This window comes from Drosophila subpulchrella, chromosome 2L, assembly GCF_014743375.2.
Source record: "Drosophila subpulchrella strain 33 F10 #4 breed RU33 chromosome 2L, RU_Dsub_v1.1 Primary Assembly, whole genome shotgun sequence".
Taxonomy (NCBI): Eukaryota; Metazoa; Arthropoda; class Insecta; order Diptera; family Drosophilidae; genus Drosophila; species Drosophila subpulchrella.
In genome coordinates this window covers 10,088,090-10,105,244 of record NC_050610.1, presented here as the reverse complement: position 1 = coordinate 10,105,244, position 17,155 = coordinate 10,088,090, and the positions used below count along the sequence as shown (strand labels likewise).

General features: G+C 38.0%; 3 protein-coding genes across 3 annotated transcripts; 2 read left to right on the top strand and 1 right to left on the bottom strand.

Moving 5' to 3' along the window:
- The first annotated feature begins 2,878 nt into the window (after positions 1–2,878).
- Positions 2,879–7,334, top strand: LOC119548159 (CD63 antigen). Its single transcript, XM_037855262.1, has 4 exons — positions 2,879–2,981; positions 5,702–5,819; positions 6,356–6,934; positions 6,992–7,334. The coding sequence occupies exons 2-4, from the start codon at positions 5,757–5,759 to the stop codon at positions 7,055–7,057; spliced, it is 708 nt and encodes a 235-aa protein (XP_037711190.1). The 5' UTR covers positions 2,879–2,981; positions 5,702–5,756; the 3' UTR covers positions 7,058–7,334.
- Positions 7,335–9,070: 1,736 nt separating this feature from the next.
- LOC119548507 (dynein assembly factor 1, axonemal homolog) lies at positions 9,071–14,679 on the top strand. The gene is made up of 5 exons (XM_037855787.1): positions 9,071–9,296; positions 9,357–9,826; positions 9,888–9,952; positions 10,341–10,426; positions 10,482–14,679. Exons 1-5 carry the CDS (start codon positions 9,149–9,151, stop codon positions 14,576–14,578), a joined length of 4,866 nt encoding a protein of 1,621 aa, XP_037711715.1. The 5' UTR covers positions 9,071–9,148; the 3' UTR covers positions 14,579–14,679.
- A 566-nt stretch (positions 14,680–15,245) lies between these two features.
- On the bottom strand, positions 15,246–16,854 carry LOC119547640 (putative gustatory receptor 39b). Its single transcript, XM_037854579.1, has 3 exons — positions 15,844–16,854; positions 15,541–15,708; positions 15,246–15,479 (listed from the first exon to the last, which is right to left on the bottom strand). The coding sequence occupies exons 1-3, from the start codon at positions 16,723–16,725 to the stop codon at positions 15,423–15,425; spliced, it is 1,107 nt and encodes a 368-aa protein (XP_037710507.1). The 5' UTR covers positions 16,726–16,854; the 3' UTR covers positions 15,246–15,422.
- Between the last annotated feature and the right edge of the window lie 301 nt (positions 16,855–17,155).

Here is a 17,155-nt window from a genome sequence, read left to right as displayed (position 1 = left end):
ATTTTGTATGTTAAAGGGTAACATTTCAAAACAAACCACACATAAAGATTTAAATAAATATCAATCAATCGATTTGTTTAAAAAAAATTAAAACAAAGCTTGAATTTAGAAGTACCCTACTCAATATCAGAAACTAAGCGAAGAAACCATTTCCGAGCATCACACTTCTTAAAATAACATTTAAAAATATCTGCTTAGTTTAAAGAGTAAACAAATTTAGGTGCACATTATATTCCAAATACACAGATAAGATAAAAGTAATTAAGATAATTTGTCAAAGTATAGTGAAACTATTGACAGATGTTATAAGATTCACGCAAATTGAATTCTATATTATATAATGTACATACATATTTTCGCTTTTCAAAACCAGGAAGAAAACCCGATTTCTATATGTACATATATTGTCGGTATGTCACCTCCAGTTCGCTTTCTGTTATAAACTTTTATTTAGACATTAATCAGTGGTTATAAAAGAAACCAATTTAAAAAAAGATTTTTTTAAAACACAATTAAAGTTTTTTTTAGTTTGTGACTAAAATATGTACTTATGTACATAAAGTCTGACTTAATTTAAGTAACCTTTATCTTAACTATCCATTTTGTGTTGAAAGAGTCTATAGACTCCATAGATTCCAGTAATCAGGTTTGCACTACTTATACAATTGAGTTAAACATGATTTTATCTAAAAGCCAATATTAAAGTTATTAGAATTACTTGGTATCTGTCATCCGTGCATCCAAAATCGAAGTATCTGTACAAAAAATGTAATGTCTGTAAAAAAAATAATATCACTGCGAGGACAAAAAATGTAAATGTAAAATATTAAAGGTTTAACGCTTAGTTCTATAATACAGCGAACCTTTCTGTCCTCTAGCAAAGTACGTATATATTTATGTACATACGTGGTACATATGTACATCTGTATAATTGTCAGCAATAGCAACAAAAACAAGGAATCAATTACCGTTAACTAGCAGCCCCGCGTCTGAGGACGACGGTCTGCAGAGTGACGCCTCAATAAGTTAATTTACCACCCATGATCTTTTTAATGCACTTGAAACTCACCATGGCCATGGGTGTAGGAAGGGGGCCGCAGAGCGGGGCAACAAAACAATTAACACACCGAAACGGAAATTGGCACACTTCCGTTATGGCTGGCCATACCGAAGACACGGTGAGCGGGAAAGGGATGCCGATAGGAACGATAGTGACGCTCTGACGGTAAACAGTAATAAAATAACGGTGCTCGGTGGGTGGTAATGTCGAGGGATACAGGATACAGCGAGAGTGGGTGGTTGTGTGCGTGAGTGAGGGGCGGGGACGGGAGGGGATGCTGGGGTCTTAGCAATAATTAAGTGAAAAATAGTAGTTGGGGTAGCTCTTTCCTCTCGGGTGTCGAGTTAAGCCTGTTGATTATGTTTGATTAGTCAGGATTTCGAATTTTGGGTAAGTCGGTGGGAATATTTAGCCTGTATAGCAACACATAGATTGAACACTTTAATTGAATTGAATTCTCCCAAGTGAGCCACATAAGACCTGAATTCGTTGTTTTTCTATCTCAAACATTTTTTCTTATTTTTCTTAAGTTTATGGAACATATTAAAATGTTTTAAGAAGATTAAATGCAGCTTTATTTTTAAAAAACGGTATATTTTTAAACAATGTTTATTTCTCAAAACTTTTGAAATATGTATTTGTTATAATTTTTTTGTCGACCCTTTTTGAAGCCTTAAAATGTTAACTGTATTTTTAAAAATCAGCACATTTTTTTCACACTACTTTTAAAATTTGTATTTGTTTTATAGTTTTTTATTACCTTTTTGGGGAATAAATCGGCCTCGAGGGAAAGCTTTGTAAGTAATCATAAGTATATGAACTTTTGGGTTCTTAACGCTAAGTGAAAACTCTGTAATGGAAAGGTTGGGAAACTATCGAAATTAGAGCTGGATTAGAGCAATATTCTTATTCGGATTGTTATTTATGTACATCAATCGGTAGAGTCACGAGTTAGTCTAGTCAAATTCTGTTGCGCAAAGTAATCACAAAATTATTCGTACATAATGGAAATTGCAATATAGATGTTTAGCAAGCCCCTTAGGTGTGTAATGTAAATGTTTACCAGCAGAAACAGTCTATTATAATATATTAATGTTATAGAAAGAAATCCCAAATGAGCAAATATTAATGTAACAAAATACCTACTAAATAGAACATATTACTCGTATTGTAAATAAAATAAGGAAGGGATTATTTTGATGAGCATTTGTTGGGTACAAGTAATGGAAAGTATATTAATACATATTTATAAATGTAATGTAAAAAGTATGCTATCTATTAATTAACTGTATACACTCTTAGGTGCAAAGCAAAGATTATTTAATAAAGCAAAGAATAAATTCAGTTGTTAAATACATTTTTTCCTTGGTATGGCTCTTGGTGTTTGCTTGACCAAAGAATGGTGAATGCAAATATAAATTCCTGAAAGGATATATTTTTAACGATCAAAAAATTATAGGTACATTTCTGTTTAAGTGAGGATAAGGTTTTAGTTCTTTCCTCCACACTTTGAAAACCTCAAATGAAGCTCCAACGTTTTTGCGACTGGATGGCAACTCAGTAAATTATTGAAAATCGAAAAATTACGGTATAATGTAAATTACATCAGTTGTCTTTAGGCTATTCTACACTGCCGCACAAAATAAATCCACCCTAATTCAGCGCTAACCTATTTCTGCACCTCATAATGTTTGGATAATTTAAAAAAAGCTTTTTCCCGCGTAAAAAAGCTCTTGGCAAGTAGGGATGGTCGATACCGTGATTCCTGTGCACATATCGATATACGCAATGAACTATCGATAGCACCGTTGTTGGCATCGCGGCTCTAAGGCAAAGTGCCACTTGAAAGTGTTGTTGTTCCGATAAGAACGCGGGTGTGCGGATAAATCAAACGAAACATTGGTGCTGTGATTTAAAACAGGTATATACAAAATCACGGTAGCAATTACCTGCAGACGAAGATGCGACCATAAGATCTTTAAAGATGTTAAACAAAATGGTAACTCCATTTCGGTTTCCCGAGGAAATTGTGTGTATGCCAGGTAGAAAGACGGGATAGAAACAAAAAGGGAGTGCGGGGGATGGGGGCGAATGTGCAGTTATTTCGTTTTTTCAGGTTCACGGCTTCCGCTCCACTTTGCTCTCTTTTGTTTTGCTTTTTTGCGTCTTCTTACCTGAGATTGAGATCTAGATTCTAGAATGGGGAGCATGTATGTATGTATGTATGTGTTTTGAGCCAAAACAAATGCATATTTGTAAGTATGTATGCAAGCACTGTTGTGTGACTGCAGTTTGTTAACCCCTTGGTGTTCGGATTCGCATTTACATTTTAGTCTTAAGCGTTCCAATTTCGGAAATAGCGCAAACGGTCAGTAAAAGTTTAACCGGTGTGAGGTGTGGGAATTCCTCGTTTATGTCCGTCGTCCATGCCTACGGGCGGGATTCCGGAATTAGTCGATGGCACGCAACCAGGTGTATCATTATGCACACATGCATCCGGACATGGGCTGCTAGTTAACGTCCAGCCCAGTGACCCCGTCCTCCTCCTGGTGGAAGGGGAATTCCCCTTATAAGACCCCATATACGATATGATTGTGTGTGGGTGGGAGCTAGAACAGCCGGTCACGGCACAGTGGCCAAGACGTAACAAGAAGTTATTTCAAAATTACCTTCATCACCTTTTATGTGGACGACCTGTGGATTTCTAAGTGCCGAAAAATCGAACATTTAGCAGTACCGTAGATCCGATAACCATTTTGCAACATGAGGGAACTGTGGTAATTTCACTTTTTTATAAATACCTCTATTAAAAACAATCTTAAAACTGTTTTGCTAAAATGTTCAACAAAATTCCTGTAATAAGTTTTTAATGAAATTTCGATTGCCAGAGTCCGTTAGTATATTATTAATGTTAAATATTTGTGAGGTCTATTATAATATCAATTTAATAATGTTTAATATTTACTTTCACTTTGGGGTCCCAATTTTTGAAAATACTTGCGTAATAGAACATTTTAATTTCAAGTTTGGGAGTTAATACAGAAATCTATTAGATACACCCATTTTAACTTATGGTAATTGGATTACACATCGTTATATTTTGATCTTCAATCAGTTTTTATGTTATTGTTGTTTTATCTTACTTCTGTTTTACTATAATAAAATTTACAAATTTATTGACTTATAGAAGTTACTTAATAAGCACAGGATTCAAATAAATTTTGGCCCGAATTAATTAAATACATAAAAAGGTTATTTAGCGGTTTAAGACCACAGGTTCGACAGAGACTTTATTGGACTTTATACACAAGTGGGTGAATAGGTATTCTATTCCTCCTGATTCTCGTTTGTGCGACAGGTGCAGGTGCTGAATTTTTTATTGGACTTCTTTATTGGGCTTAGCCTAATCAATCCGCCCCACTGGACGATGGCAATCAGCCACAGTTGCTACCGTTGACACAATTTCAAGACAATCGATTTTGTCGTGGCACTCTATTCTTAATGCTTTGCCATGGAGTAGATATTACGCCTATGGCACGGAAAAGGCTGGTGTCACTACACTAATTGGAAAACCGACCTTTTCCAATTGAAGAGTTCAATCTCGTTGGTGGGCACATAATTTTGTGATCAAACGATGAACATATAATTTGTGGGCCTTTGCTGTTAAATTAATAAAAGAATGCTGTCTTATAGATACAAAAAATAAATCAGCACTGCCTTGCAGATATAACTTAAAAGCATTAGTAAAAATCTAAACCAAACCAATTTTATTGTATGTTTTAATGGACTATTTTATCGAAAGAATTGAACCAGTTGCCCTATAAAGGGTTTGACAAAATTTAAAGGATTTCTTATATATATGTCCTTATCCGAATGATAATTAAATTTATAGAATCAATTAGTTATTTGTAAGATTATACTCGCTTATATGAGATATGATAATTGCTTCTTGATTTCTGTTCATCATGAAACGATTCCATAATTTAAAAGGCCCCTGTTTTGTATTCTTTTTAATGACTTTTCTTTGGGAAAACATGTAACTAAAACATGAAAACTGGTAAATATTTTCAATTTTTTTAGCTTCATGAACACATTATCGATTTATATGCTTACCCGGTCCTAATGCAGGTCGTCCTTGTAACGAATGCTTTTCGCCCCCGCTTTGGCTTTGCCGGTACCCCCCACCCCATTAAAGGAAAATGTAATAACAAATAATAATGCGTCGAAAACTAGGCCACACGAACACAATGCAGCCAAACGAAATGAAAATGGCAAAATTCTCCCAACGAATGAAAATGCGCCTTGCAACTGAGCGATGCATTCATTTCGCTTCGAGGGGCGGAGTGGGTGGCAGTGGCAGGTTCAGACCTGCTAAAGGCAGAGTTAATACCCAGGCAGACGGGTGTTCGGGGCGTAAAAATATGTGTGTACCCAAACCGGAGGCACCAAGAGACAGTCATGGCGGTTAAGTGTGCTCTGATTTGGTGGTTGGCTCGGTCAGAGCTTTTGTCGGAACCAACCTCGAATTACTCGTACTTTCTGAAACCGTGTGCGTCTGGTGGTAACCACTTTATTGATTTACGGTCGCCGTTGTCCTGCCCAATTGATTATATTTGGCTTCAACCCCTTTTTCCTTTACAGTCCTTTACAAGAAACTCAACCAGCGAGTAACAAAGCAACACCTTTTTCGAGCATCATGGCATCCGGCGGCTTGACATGTGTCAAATATTTGACATTCTTCTGCAACCTTCTTTTTGCGGTAAGTTCCCAACGAAAAACTTTGGACGTACTCATTATTGAGCCACTGGGTGGGCCATTTAGTAAAATATTTCTTGTTTGTTTATATAATGCTCCACAGCCCATCACAAATCCGGCCTTATATATTTACCATGCAAAAAAAGGTTCCCCAATTTCCAATATTTTAAAAATGATTCGCTAATTATTTTGTGTTGCCCTTTGAAGGTTTAAGTTCGATTTTATAAAAAATACATAACTTACCGCTCTTTAAAAAAAATAGTAAAGAGAATATTTCGTTTTATTATGCTAAAGATTGGCTTTTTCTTAAAAATTATATTCTTTGAAAAATAATCATTTTATAACGCCACTTATTACTAATGTTATTACATTTTTATAAGCCTTAACTCAAGAGAACCCTAAACGTTCTTAAAGCGGCTGGCAAACTTTAAAATGAATGTCTTCGTTTCCACAAATATACTTACCTTAATATTATTATACAACCGTATTCAAAAATACACAATATATAAACTAACAAAACATGCCTCTTACCTTACCTAGCTTTCCGGACTTCTCATCTTCCTGGTGGGCGGAATGGTGCAACTGAACTATGCTCACTATTCGAACTTCGTGAGCGATCATATCTGGACCGCTCCCATTATACTGATGATTGTCGGTGCCGCCGTAGCCGTCATCTGCTTCTTGGGATGCTGTGGAGCCCTGAAGGAGAGCAGCTGCATGATACTGAGCTTTGCTATTCTAGCCGTAGTTATCTTTCTGTTCGAGATCGGTCTGGGCTTTGCCGGCTATGTGAAGCACACTGGACTGCAGCAGCTCATGGAGGGTCAGTTCAACACGACCATGAATCACTACAAGGATCGGGCTGACTACCGGGACGCCTGGACTCTGCTGCAGACCGAGCTGGACTGCTGCGGCACGTTTGGACCCAACGACTGGGAAAACAACTTCGCCAACAAGACCCTGCCGGCAGCGTGCTGCTCAGTGATTAACTTAAGCGAGGCCAAGGAGTGCACATCTGTTCATGCAAACCAGCAGGGATGCTTGCAAAAACTATTGGATATTTTGGATTCGAAGACTTTGATACTGGCCTCCGTTGTTTTGGCAGTAGCGGGTATTCAGGTAAGGCAGTAAGCAACTTTAGATGTCAATATATTAACAAAACAAATCTTTCCATAGATGCTCACCATACTGTTCGCTTGCTGCTTGTATCGTTCGTTTCGCAGGAGCTACGATCATGTTTAGGCTACGCAGCGAGGATCCCGTATGTCGCCTTTAAGACGGGAACACCAATTTTAGTAGTTTGTAGCCGTCATACAAAGTTTTCACGTTGGCTTGTATAAATTGAACACAGTCACAAGCACTCACACAAAAAAAATCATCTGTTTCACATGCCCATTGAAGGCTGATTAGTATATCTATAACTAGGGCATATATTATGTTTTACCTTAGTTCCTTGAATACATCATTCAAAATACATTATAGGCAAAATTAATCTCTTGCCTAGTTATTTATAATCTCATCACAGTTTTTGTTTTTCGTTATATGGTTACTGATTTTTTGTTTTCCGAAGCCCAGTTGAATTACGAAAATGTATTTGAGGACCAACACCCTGCAAATGATAATATTATATTTGTTTTGTAGTTATTTCAAACATTCCTGCATATTTAGCTCTAACACCGTAGTTCCATTCCCATATCACTCAATCACAATCACATTTATGAATATTTCATAATTTTTCAAAGTGCCCTTGTAACGATTTTATCAATCTACGATCCTTAACATACATAAGGAATATATGTCTTATTAGTTTCTACGTAAGTAGGGTGGGCCTAAAACCCTTCGTCGAAAAGAAAGCCACCAGTTTTGATTTTTATACCAATGTATACTTGTTTGAATGAATTGTAATGCCAAAAAGAGTCTACTCTTTACGGTAGAACTGAGCCACGAAATCTATCTTTTTAGATTTTCCACCACTACTTTGATATAATATTTGGGTTAATTTAAATGGCATGTGTAAGGTATTGAAGACAATTTTTATTCCGTGACGTCGTCAAACTTGGGACCGTAGGGTGATGAGAAAAATTATTATACAAGTTTTAGCTCAATAGAATCCAGATATTATGAAAAAGGACAATTTGTTTGTGGAAAAATTTTTGTGTTGGTCTGTGCATTTGGTATGTATGGGATGTATTATAAAAATTTGTTTGGGAAAAATTGTAAACTTCTACAAGGATTTTTGGAGATTTCTCAGAAATATTATGGAAAAAAAATATTTGGGACACGTCCGATTATAATTGTGTACTATTAGTGGGACGATATATCTTAGACAGAAATGTAATGAATGAAGATACATTAAGCCATGTTATAAAAAAATAACTATTATTATTAAAGGAAGGAACCATTATTAAAACCCACCCACGAAAGTTTTAAGGGAGAATATCAAGAAAAGGACATTTTAAACACAACTATACTTATGTAATCTATTAACTATAATTTTTTCATTTTCCATTCATTACATTCTCCCCTAAGATGTTTTAATTGTATTGCGTTATTGAAAATCAGCCCACTATAGTGTACTCTTGAAAACAAAAATGTATATGTAAAAACTTACTCAAAATGGAAATTTAAAAAATCGAATTTACAATTTTGATATCGAATTACAATATATCGTAAAATAATAAAGCGTATCTTGCAACTAAATCTTGAGGCTTTAAAAATAGACGATCACTGTGAAATTATTTTAAATTGAAACACATATTTGCAATACATACATACATAATGGTCTACAAGTCTACAGCTAAATATTAATAATTAAGTAACATTTTTAATATGTATTTGTATTCGTATTTAAAACTGTGTTTTAATATATGTGTAGCACTGAGAATTCTTTGAATAAATGAACAATTTAAATTCAAATCATAAAATGTGTAATTAATTATGCAGTTATTCTATTAATTTTCCGATTTTTCCCGTGGAAGCTATATAATATAGTAGTAAGATCCGGCATGTTGAGATATATATATATATATATATATATATTCACATGTATACTATCTGCAACAGAAATCTGCATTATTGGCCGGCTTATTGCAACTTTTGTTTATGTTACCATTAGTTACGCTTTATGCACTATTCTATTGAAAAACAATCAGAAAATAAGGAAGATCATAATAGTTGCTATGAACAACGTGGGGTATTTTCACAATTTGTTTGTTCGATAAAAAGGAAACAAACGAAGTGTGCTATGCTGCAGCTGTGTCAACAAATGTCAAATCAAATATAAAATAATATATTTTTGACCAGTTCCTTTAAAGAGTAAATAAACAGAATAAAATGTCAGAAAAAACCGGGGTAGTGGCTCCTCGCAGAGAGATAACCGGCCTTAATCGCATGACGTCCAAGGGCCTGAAGGAACTCTGCAAGAAGGACAAGCTGTATCAGACACCACGTCTAAACGATGTACTCTATTTGCACTATCAGGGTAGGTGCTCCAGAGTCCCATCAGTGAAAAAGGAAATGATTTAATAAATATTCATTTTAGGCTATCAGAGCATCGAGTGCTTGGAGGAGTACACAGAGCTCAAGTGCCTGTGGCTAGAATGCAATGCGATTTCCGAAATCCAGGGCTTGGAACAACTGACCAAACTGAAGTGTCTCTTTCTGCAAAACAATCTGATCACAAAGATGGAGAATTTAGAACCATGCAAAGAGCTAGATACTTTAAATCTAAGCTCAAATCATATACGCAAAATTCAAAACATTGGGTCCGATATTTTGCCAGTTTTGAACACCCTCAACATTTCATCAAACTATCTGAAGGACTGTGAGAGCCTTTCAGACTTGGTTCAATGTAAAACTCTGTCGGTGCTGGACCTATCGAACAACCGAATAGACGACATATTGATTGTGAAAGTGTTCGAGCAGATGCCTAGTCTGAAGGTTTTGGTGTTGCAAGGAAACCCCGTAGTTTCTAGACTACCCCAGTATCGTAAGACATTGATACTGGCCTGTGTAAGTTCTTGAATTTGCAAAACTTTTAGTTATTTAATGAGAAACTATGAATCCCGATCAGAAAGAGCTTACTTATTTGGATAGTCGTCCTGTGTTTCCCCGTGATCGGGCGTGCGCTGAGGCTTGGTAAGAGTTCACTTAGACTATAAACATATGCAAAGATTTTGTACACTTAGTAGATTTCTTTACCTTCTACTTAAATGGTTGCTATATAATGACCTATGACCTATTTCCTAAAAAAAATATTGTAACATTTTTGGTTACTCTACTGTTAGTCATTTTTCCGTGTGATATAAACTTCACCAAGATTATAAAAATGTGTTGAGATATCATCCATATCCTAAGATTTTTTAGAGAAGAGTATGGATATCATCCATATGTTAAGATTAACTTTAAATAAGTATTTTACACAACACCATTTTTCCGGTAAAAAGTAATTAATTGGTGATGTTAAAATACACAGATTAAAGAGGATTGTATTAAAGACTTAACGATAAGCCAAATATTTTTATAGGAAGAAAGACGGCTACGAAGGAGAACGCAAGGAAAACAACCGTTGGAACCGGGCTGAACGCAGAAAAATACGCGAGAGCGTTAACTGTAAGTCGACATCAATGATAATTAAATCGATTTTCTAATCTATTCTATCCCTCAGCTACCATACGCATGCGCAATCGTCACCGCCCTCCTGATCAGCAGGATCCTTTACTGAGGTCCAGCGATTCTGAAGACGACACATGTGCCGAAAGGAGCCGCAAGAGGGCCGAGCTTGAGAACGGTGGTGTCGATGATTTGTGGGACGAGGTGTCGGGTGAACAGCCGAACTCGGAGCACAGTAGCAGCACATGTAGTTCTGCAGAAGAAAATGGAAGTGCAGGATCTCAGGACGACCATATAGCTGAGAAAATAAGTAATCGTAAGCCTCTAGAAGGACGTCCAAAGTCCCTTTATGAATCCGATATGAACAATGCAGAGAAAGTCGAGACAAATGTCAAGAAGGAAGAGGATGCTACGAAAACTGAACACACCGATGATAAAGATGTTGTCAATCTGAAAACTGAACACACCGATAATAAGGGTGTTGTCAAGGCAATTCGTGTTCCAATCGAAGAGGCTAAGTTGGAAGAACTAAATATTGAAAAGGAACGTATCGACAGGGATTTAGTTAATGATAAGCCTGAAGAGACTGTTAACCCATCCATAGGAACAGATTTAACATTAAACACTTCTGATCAGCGTAGTGTTAATGAAGCAGAAAGAAAGGATACCACTAAAGAAGATGAACTAATAAAATCAAATGGAGACATTGTACCCGAGATCGACAGTAGTTCTGAGCTTGATAACGATGAAGATCTGGAAAACACTTGCAAAACTCTTACAACTATAGCACAGAATAATGATCTTGAAGAAGACCAAACCAACAAAGAGTTTAAAAGTAAACTTATTGACGAAATGTACGAAAGCTTTGGAGCTGATATCGATGTCGATATCGATGAACCTCTCGACTTGATTCTAAGTGAAGGCACTACCAATTACAAACCGGACGAGAGGCTTTCTTGCGAGGAAAAAAAGACGCCGAGGGAATTTTACCAAGAAGATGTAGAGCCCCGCTTTACGCCCAAAACCAAAGAGCAGCTAGAGTTTGAGCTGGATTGTGCCTTTGCAAATGATAAGTGTGCTTATGACTTGAAGGAAATGGGTAGCCAAATGGAGGAGGATCTAGAAGAACTCAGGCAGTCCACACAGAATTTGGTCGGTCCTGTAAAGGAAGTGACTAGTCAATCAGACCCTGAATCGGAAGATGAACCGGCCACCCAGCATGATGTAAAATCTCGACTTCTCGCACATCAATCCAACGAGCGGCGTCTGAAGATGAAGTTAAGAGAAGAAACAAAAGCCGGAGTGGAACCTCCAAAAGATTTGAATGATTCACTCTTGAAAGAATCAGTCACTGATGATAAGCAAGACCAAGCGTTCGCCAAGACATTAGACGATACTACGGATAATGGTACACTTTCAAAAGAAACAGTCACAGAAGATGAGCAAGATCAATTGTTCGCCAAGATATTAGATGATGCTACTGATAATGTACCCAAACGGGTCTTTGGAAGTGGGTGTGATGCGCCAAGCCAAGACTGGCCCCAGGAAGAGTGTATGCGTCAATTGACTATCTCTGAAACTTCTGTCCAAGAGGATATCTTCATTAAACCCATTACAAATATGACTAGTGCCGAAGAGGCTGAGGAAATTTGCATTCAAATGGATAAAAAATTGGCTGGGGAGGAGGAGGCTCTACGTAAGCTACTGCAGGACTTGGAGGACGATGTCAATGAAACCTATGATATTGAAACGACGGTGGAGTATGAGGAGACCATTACCACTGAAGAAACTGACGTTGCCGGTATTTGCAATTCTTTGCTTGATGATATCATTGTTGAGGTGACGTTCAACGAATTAGTGCGGGCCAAGAAACCCAAGAGTTTCGAGTTTGGTCCGATTGAATCCGATGACGAGTTCAGTTACTCCGCGGAACCGGAACTGGAAAAGTTGGTGCCCCCCGAATTGGAGGACCCAGCGCGTGGCAAAAGCCTTAGGGAATGCCTGGACACCTTCGCCGACTTTGTTACTTCCATGGGTGATCCAAAATTGCCATTGTTGCTGGGTCGTAAACCGACCGCGGGAGTGGAGAAAATTCGTGCCGCACAGAAGTTGCTGAAGTCTAAGAATCTGGCAGAGTTCAACAAGGATACGGCTGAAAGCTTGGACGCCCAGATAGCCAAGGAAAAGGAGAAGCTCAAAAGGCGCGTGGCAGCCTCCGCTACCCGGTGCTTTAATCAACGAGAGAAATATGAAGATACTTTGGAGGTGGTCGAAAATCGGCTAATGGTTGTCAAGAAGGATACTGGTGAACTGGAAGAGCTTCCACCTCCCCCAGCCTTGATAAGTGACACTGAGTCCGAGGACTACGATACAGCCGAGGAAGAGTATACTCCTGGGGGCCATAATCAGGAAGCTCGGCGTCCATGGACCACCCCATATAAGCCAAAGCCACGAAAGTCAGAGGAACATCTGGTGATAGAGGCTATGCAGCAAAGAGAAATGGAAACCGCCCTTCAAGGTTCCCCAGAAGACGGTAGGGAAGAGAACGACCCCGCTGAAGACGAATTCTTCTCGCTGGAAGCTATGACAACTTTCGGTAACCTTGACTCCGAATTCTTTCAGAAACTGGATTTCCATGAAGTCAACGCATCCGATGATGCAGAATCGGCCATCGAGTGTATGCGAAGCTACAACGAACTTAAGGCCTACATGAAGGCCGGTTCAACGGAGCACCAGCTGACCAGTGAGGAAAACGAGATGTTGCAGGCGATGATCTCCAACGAGAGCTCCGAAGAAAACATACCAAGTACTCCGAAGAGAGAGGAGGAAGATGATCTGCTGAAGAAAATGGTTATTCGTATGAAGGAGTACGAAGAAAGGGAGCGTCAGCTCCAGCTAGCACAGGCAGACATTCCCCAGGAGTTGGGTCCGATTAGCTTGTCCCTGGGTGGATCTAAGCTATTCGAGCAAAAAAGCGAAATTACAGAGGCGGTGAATGGGGACTCTGAAAACAAAACTGATGACAACCTAGAATCTAAAGACAACGAAGATAGTTATCAGGATAAACACGAAGCAAATCACTTCACCTCATCTCAGGTGGAAGAATGCGTCAGAATCCCTCGAGCATGTCAGAACAAAAGTATAGACGACGATATACAATCTGATGCTTCAACGGACTACGAATCTGGCGAGGAGGTAGATGTGGTAGAGCCGCCTAAACTTCCCGAGGCAGTCCTAAGATCGTTCTACTCTGAGGGATTTGAGGCAGACCTAAAAATGGTTCACGACCTACAAGAAGCCACTCGACGAAATATCCAGCCGCCGACGACAAAAACTCAGAAATCAAACATAACTTCGAGCAGCTACTCTCATCCAAATAATCTTATGCCAGGAATTTTTATGCAAGAAACCCAAAAGGAAATTAAATCACCTTCTACTTCTGAGCAGTCCATAAGCGCTAGGGCCAAATGGGCCAAAATAGCTGAAAGATTACACGAGTTTCTTGATCCTGAGACGATTGAAATGTTCAATAAACAAGAGTTCGGTGAGAGTGACGAGTGTGAAGACGATGAGGATGAAAATATTATTTCAGACATACTCACGACCTCGGAATCCGTTCCGGAAAATACAGAGGTTTTTGAAAAAGACAAATTTGGAAATGCAGAAATACTAACAGTTTTGGATGAACATACCAATCAACAAAATATCGACAATACAAATTCAAGCTTCTCTAATGGTGAAGACATCGTTCAAATAGAAAACCTAGATAAAAATATAATCTGTGAACAAAAGGTGATTTCTAATCCAGAAGTAAAATGCTTGATAAGCGAAGGCGGAGAAATGAAAAGTACTTTAGCACCAGATAAAGCTTTGGAGAAAGTACTTCAATTCGATAAGAATTCTTCCCATGAGGAACATTGTGAAACATCGCAAAACGAAAGTGAAAAGCTCACACCACAAGAATCTTCTCGGACTGAACATTTTAAGATTGACTATTTTGAGGACCCAGAACCAACCGAAATCGAAATCGATCGTGTGCAACCAGAATGTTTAAAAACGGAACAAATTGAGTGCAACCTTGAGATTTTGAGCGAAGATGGAGACGTTGTGGTTAAGGAACTCAGTGTTAGTGCACAGGTTACCTTTAAGTAAAGGCTAGATCCTAATTAATAAATTAAAATGTATTTTAAATGTTTTTTTTTTTAATTTTTATTGTTTCTCACTTTCTGTTAGTAAATCGATGAGCATTCTAAAAGCACAAATAATGCTTGTTTTTTTATTTGCCCTACAATGATAAGGCGTGGAAAGTTCAATATGAAATCCGGTTCGAACCGCTAAGGTAGCGTTAATCTTAGGAAATTTATAAAAAGTAGAAAACACTTGCCGACCGATTAGACGGACTTCGGCTATAACGAGTGCCCCAAGTGCCTATCAAAATTGGCACATATTTAACTGCTTGAAACCGGATCGGAGCTAAATGGTTCATCATTGAAACTGGTTTGCTTTGTTTGCTAGTTCTGAACGGAGGGCAAACGTTCGGGTTATCACTTGGCTACCTTTGATTATGGGCTATCAGGATTACCAAGCGAAACGTGAACACGATTACTTTTTTATTGACAAGCCCCGAAATTTCAGCACCAAGCAGCTTCTAAACGCGTGCTCAATGTGATTTACTGAATTTCCATATATATATAAACATTAGACATTAACAAAGTAGCATCAAAAATTTTGAAATTCATTCTTATCAGTAGACTTATTTTGGACCCCCTACACCTAATGAGCTTTTTTCGGTGGTCAGATGTTTTATTTTCTTCCTTATCATGTCAGTTCATTCATAAAGTTTCCATTGCGCCGATGAACCGTTTAAATCGCCTAATCACATTTTTGTTTTTGCTGTTCTATTTCCGTATAATCTTAGATAAACTAATTTTTTTAACGGAGGGAAAGTTAAAATATTTTGAAAATAAAGCAGGTATGTATTTAAGTTTGAGGGCAACTACACGGAACTAAACTGCATAAGCACGATCAAGTAGGTAACTTTTGCAGCCAATAGCTGAAAACAAAAACAAAGAATCAAAATAGAGCTTGATTCGAAATTTAAAACCCATACTCACCGACATTAGGAGCGAGTTATCAGTCTCCATAAAGCCCTCGGCATTAATAGCCAACCAATTCTGTTCCACTTGCATGATAAACTCCAAGAGCAGTTCAGTATAGGCCGGTTCTCTGGCTGGCGATGGATGACTGGACAAGCTCCTCAAATAACTTCCAATCAGTTCATTCTAGGAAAAGGAAATATTTATAAAAGTCTTAAAATACCAGAATTTAAGTTAGGTATTTTCTATAACCATTAAACTATCACGTAGTTCTTTTTAATATATTTTAAACCATTTATAAATATCTAGTTGTACACTCACCTGTCTTTTGCAAAACTCCCCACATCGGCAAAATACGAAAATAATGGTTAATGAGGGCACAAAAACTGAAAATGTGGCATAAAGATATTGGTAGTCGTAGACCTCGGCCAGAACTTGCTGGGTCCAGTAAAGGTTGACAGTGCTGTCTGTAAACAGAACCACGTAGGTGCTGAGTATGGACCAGCCAAAGAGGTTGTTGAAGTGGGTGAAAAGATGATATAGATCCATATGGCTTTGCTTAAGGGCTAACAGAAACTCCAGAGAGCAAAGTTGATTGCAGTCGCCATCCAGAATGCAATTGGCGCCCAACAGATGGCAGTCGAGAACGTTTCGGAGTCGACTGCCCAGCAGACTTACGTGGCGTCCCAAAAGATCTACGTAAAGCAACATCAGTACACAATGCATCCTAATGATAAGGATTGATGAGAGCGAGGACCAAAAGTAGAGGAGGCTTAAGTTTAGAGAAACATAGATCGGTGGTATTAATGTCACCAAAAAGCCTATTCCGAGTCCCATAACTTTGGCATACGTCTGCCAGCTCAATCCCCCTACATGTATCTTAAGTTCCCCCTGTAGTCTCAGTCCCAGACACTTAATTTCCATGCAGAACACGTAGTAATCTTCGTAATTCACTATCATCTGCAGCAAAATGACGATGACACACAAAATCTTAGCTCCAAAAACGATTATGTTGACTATAAGAGACAGGAACGGCTCTGAAGTCTGGGGGAAATATATGGAAATCACGAAACTGGCAGCATTAAAAACAATAAGGAAAGTCGAGTAAATTTTCAGTATGAACTGAGAATGGGAACTCTCCGACCAAGGCACAAGGCCCAGTAAGGCAAAGTACTTCAGATACGGTTGTAAAGAATACAGCATGCCGTAAGGTTGGAAATAAACTGTTTGTCATACATAGCTCTTACCGGAATAATACCTGCCACCACTAATTGCCATTTATAACAGACAATTTGCTAATTGATCAGATTAATTTGCTTCTCAATTAATATCTTTCCATTGGAGCTTTAAAACCATGTAAGTAGTTAAAGTATTAGTCGAGTATAGTGGAAGGGTTCTTTACACACCTCCCAGTTGATAGATTATTTTTGTAGATCACCAAAATATATGTATTCATTAGGGGAAATATTATGCCGAATAAGCGATGTTTATGGGGATCTACAGTCGCTAAAAAATTCCCTGCTTAAATTCTGAGTTCGACTTATAGAACTCTGTTCCTACACCTGGCTATTTTTAATCGAAAAATAATATGGTCCGGCCCTCTGGTCATGAAAAAACGGCATGCACACAATAT

What these genes read in the sequence shown, in the direction of transcription:
- LOC119548159 (XM_037855262.1), top strand. Translation starts at nt 5,757, where the DNA reads ATGGCATCCGGCGGCTTGACATGTGTCAAATATTTGACATTCTTCTGC. An exon ending in TCTGCAACCTTCTTTTTGCG is followed by an intron (nt 5,820 to 6,355) that starts GTAAGTTCCCAA and finishes TACCTTACCTAG; the next exon opens with CTTTCCGGACTTCTCATCTT. An exon ending in TGGCAGTAGCGGGTATTCAG is followed by an intron (nt 6,935 to 6,991) that starts GTAAGGCAGTAA and finishes ATCTTTCCATAG; the next exon opens with ATGCTCACCATACTGTTCGC.
- LOC119548507 (XM_037855787.1), top strand. Translation starts at nt 9,149, where the DNA reads ATGTCAGAAAAAACCGGGGTAGTGGCTCCTCGCAGAGAGATAACCGGC. An exon ending in AGACATTGATACTGGCCTGT is followed by an intron (nt 9,827 to 9,887) that starts GTAAGTTCTTGA and finishes AATCCCGATCAG; the next exon opens with AAAGAGCTTACTTATTTGGA. An exon ending in CGGGCGTGCGCTGAGGCTTG is followed by an intron (nt 9,953 to 10,340) that starts GTAAGAGTTCAC and finishes ATATTTTTATAG; the next exon opens with GAAGAAAGACGGCTACGAAG.
- LOC119547640 (XM_037854579.1), bottom strand. Translation starts at nt 16,725, where the DNA reads ATGCTGTATTCTTTACAACCGTATCTGAAGTACTTTGCCTTACTGGGC. An exon ending in GGGAGTTTTGCAAAAGACAG is followed by an intron (nt 15,709 to 15,843) that starts GTGAGTGTACAA and finishes TCCTTTTCCTAG; the next exon opens with AATGAACTGATTGGAAGTTA. An exon ending in ATAACTCGCTCCTAATGTCG is followed by an intron (nt 15,480 to 15,540) that starts GTGAGTATGGGT and finishes TTTTGTTTTCAG; the next exon opens with CTATTGGCTGCAAAAGTTAC.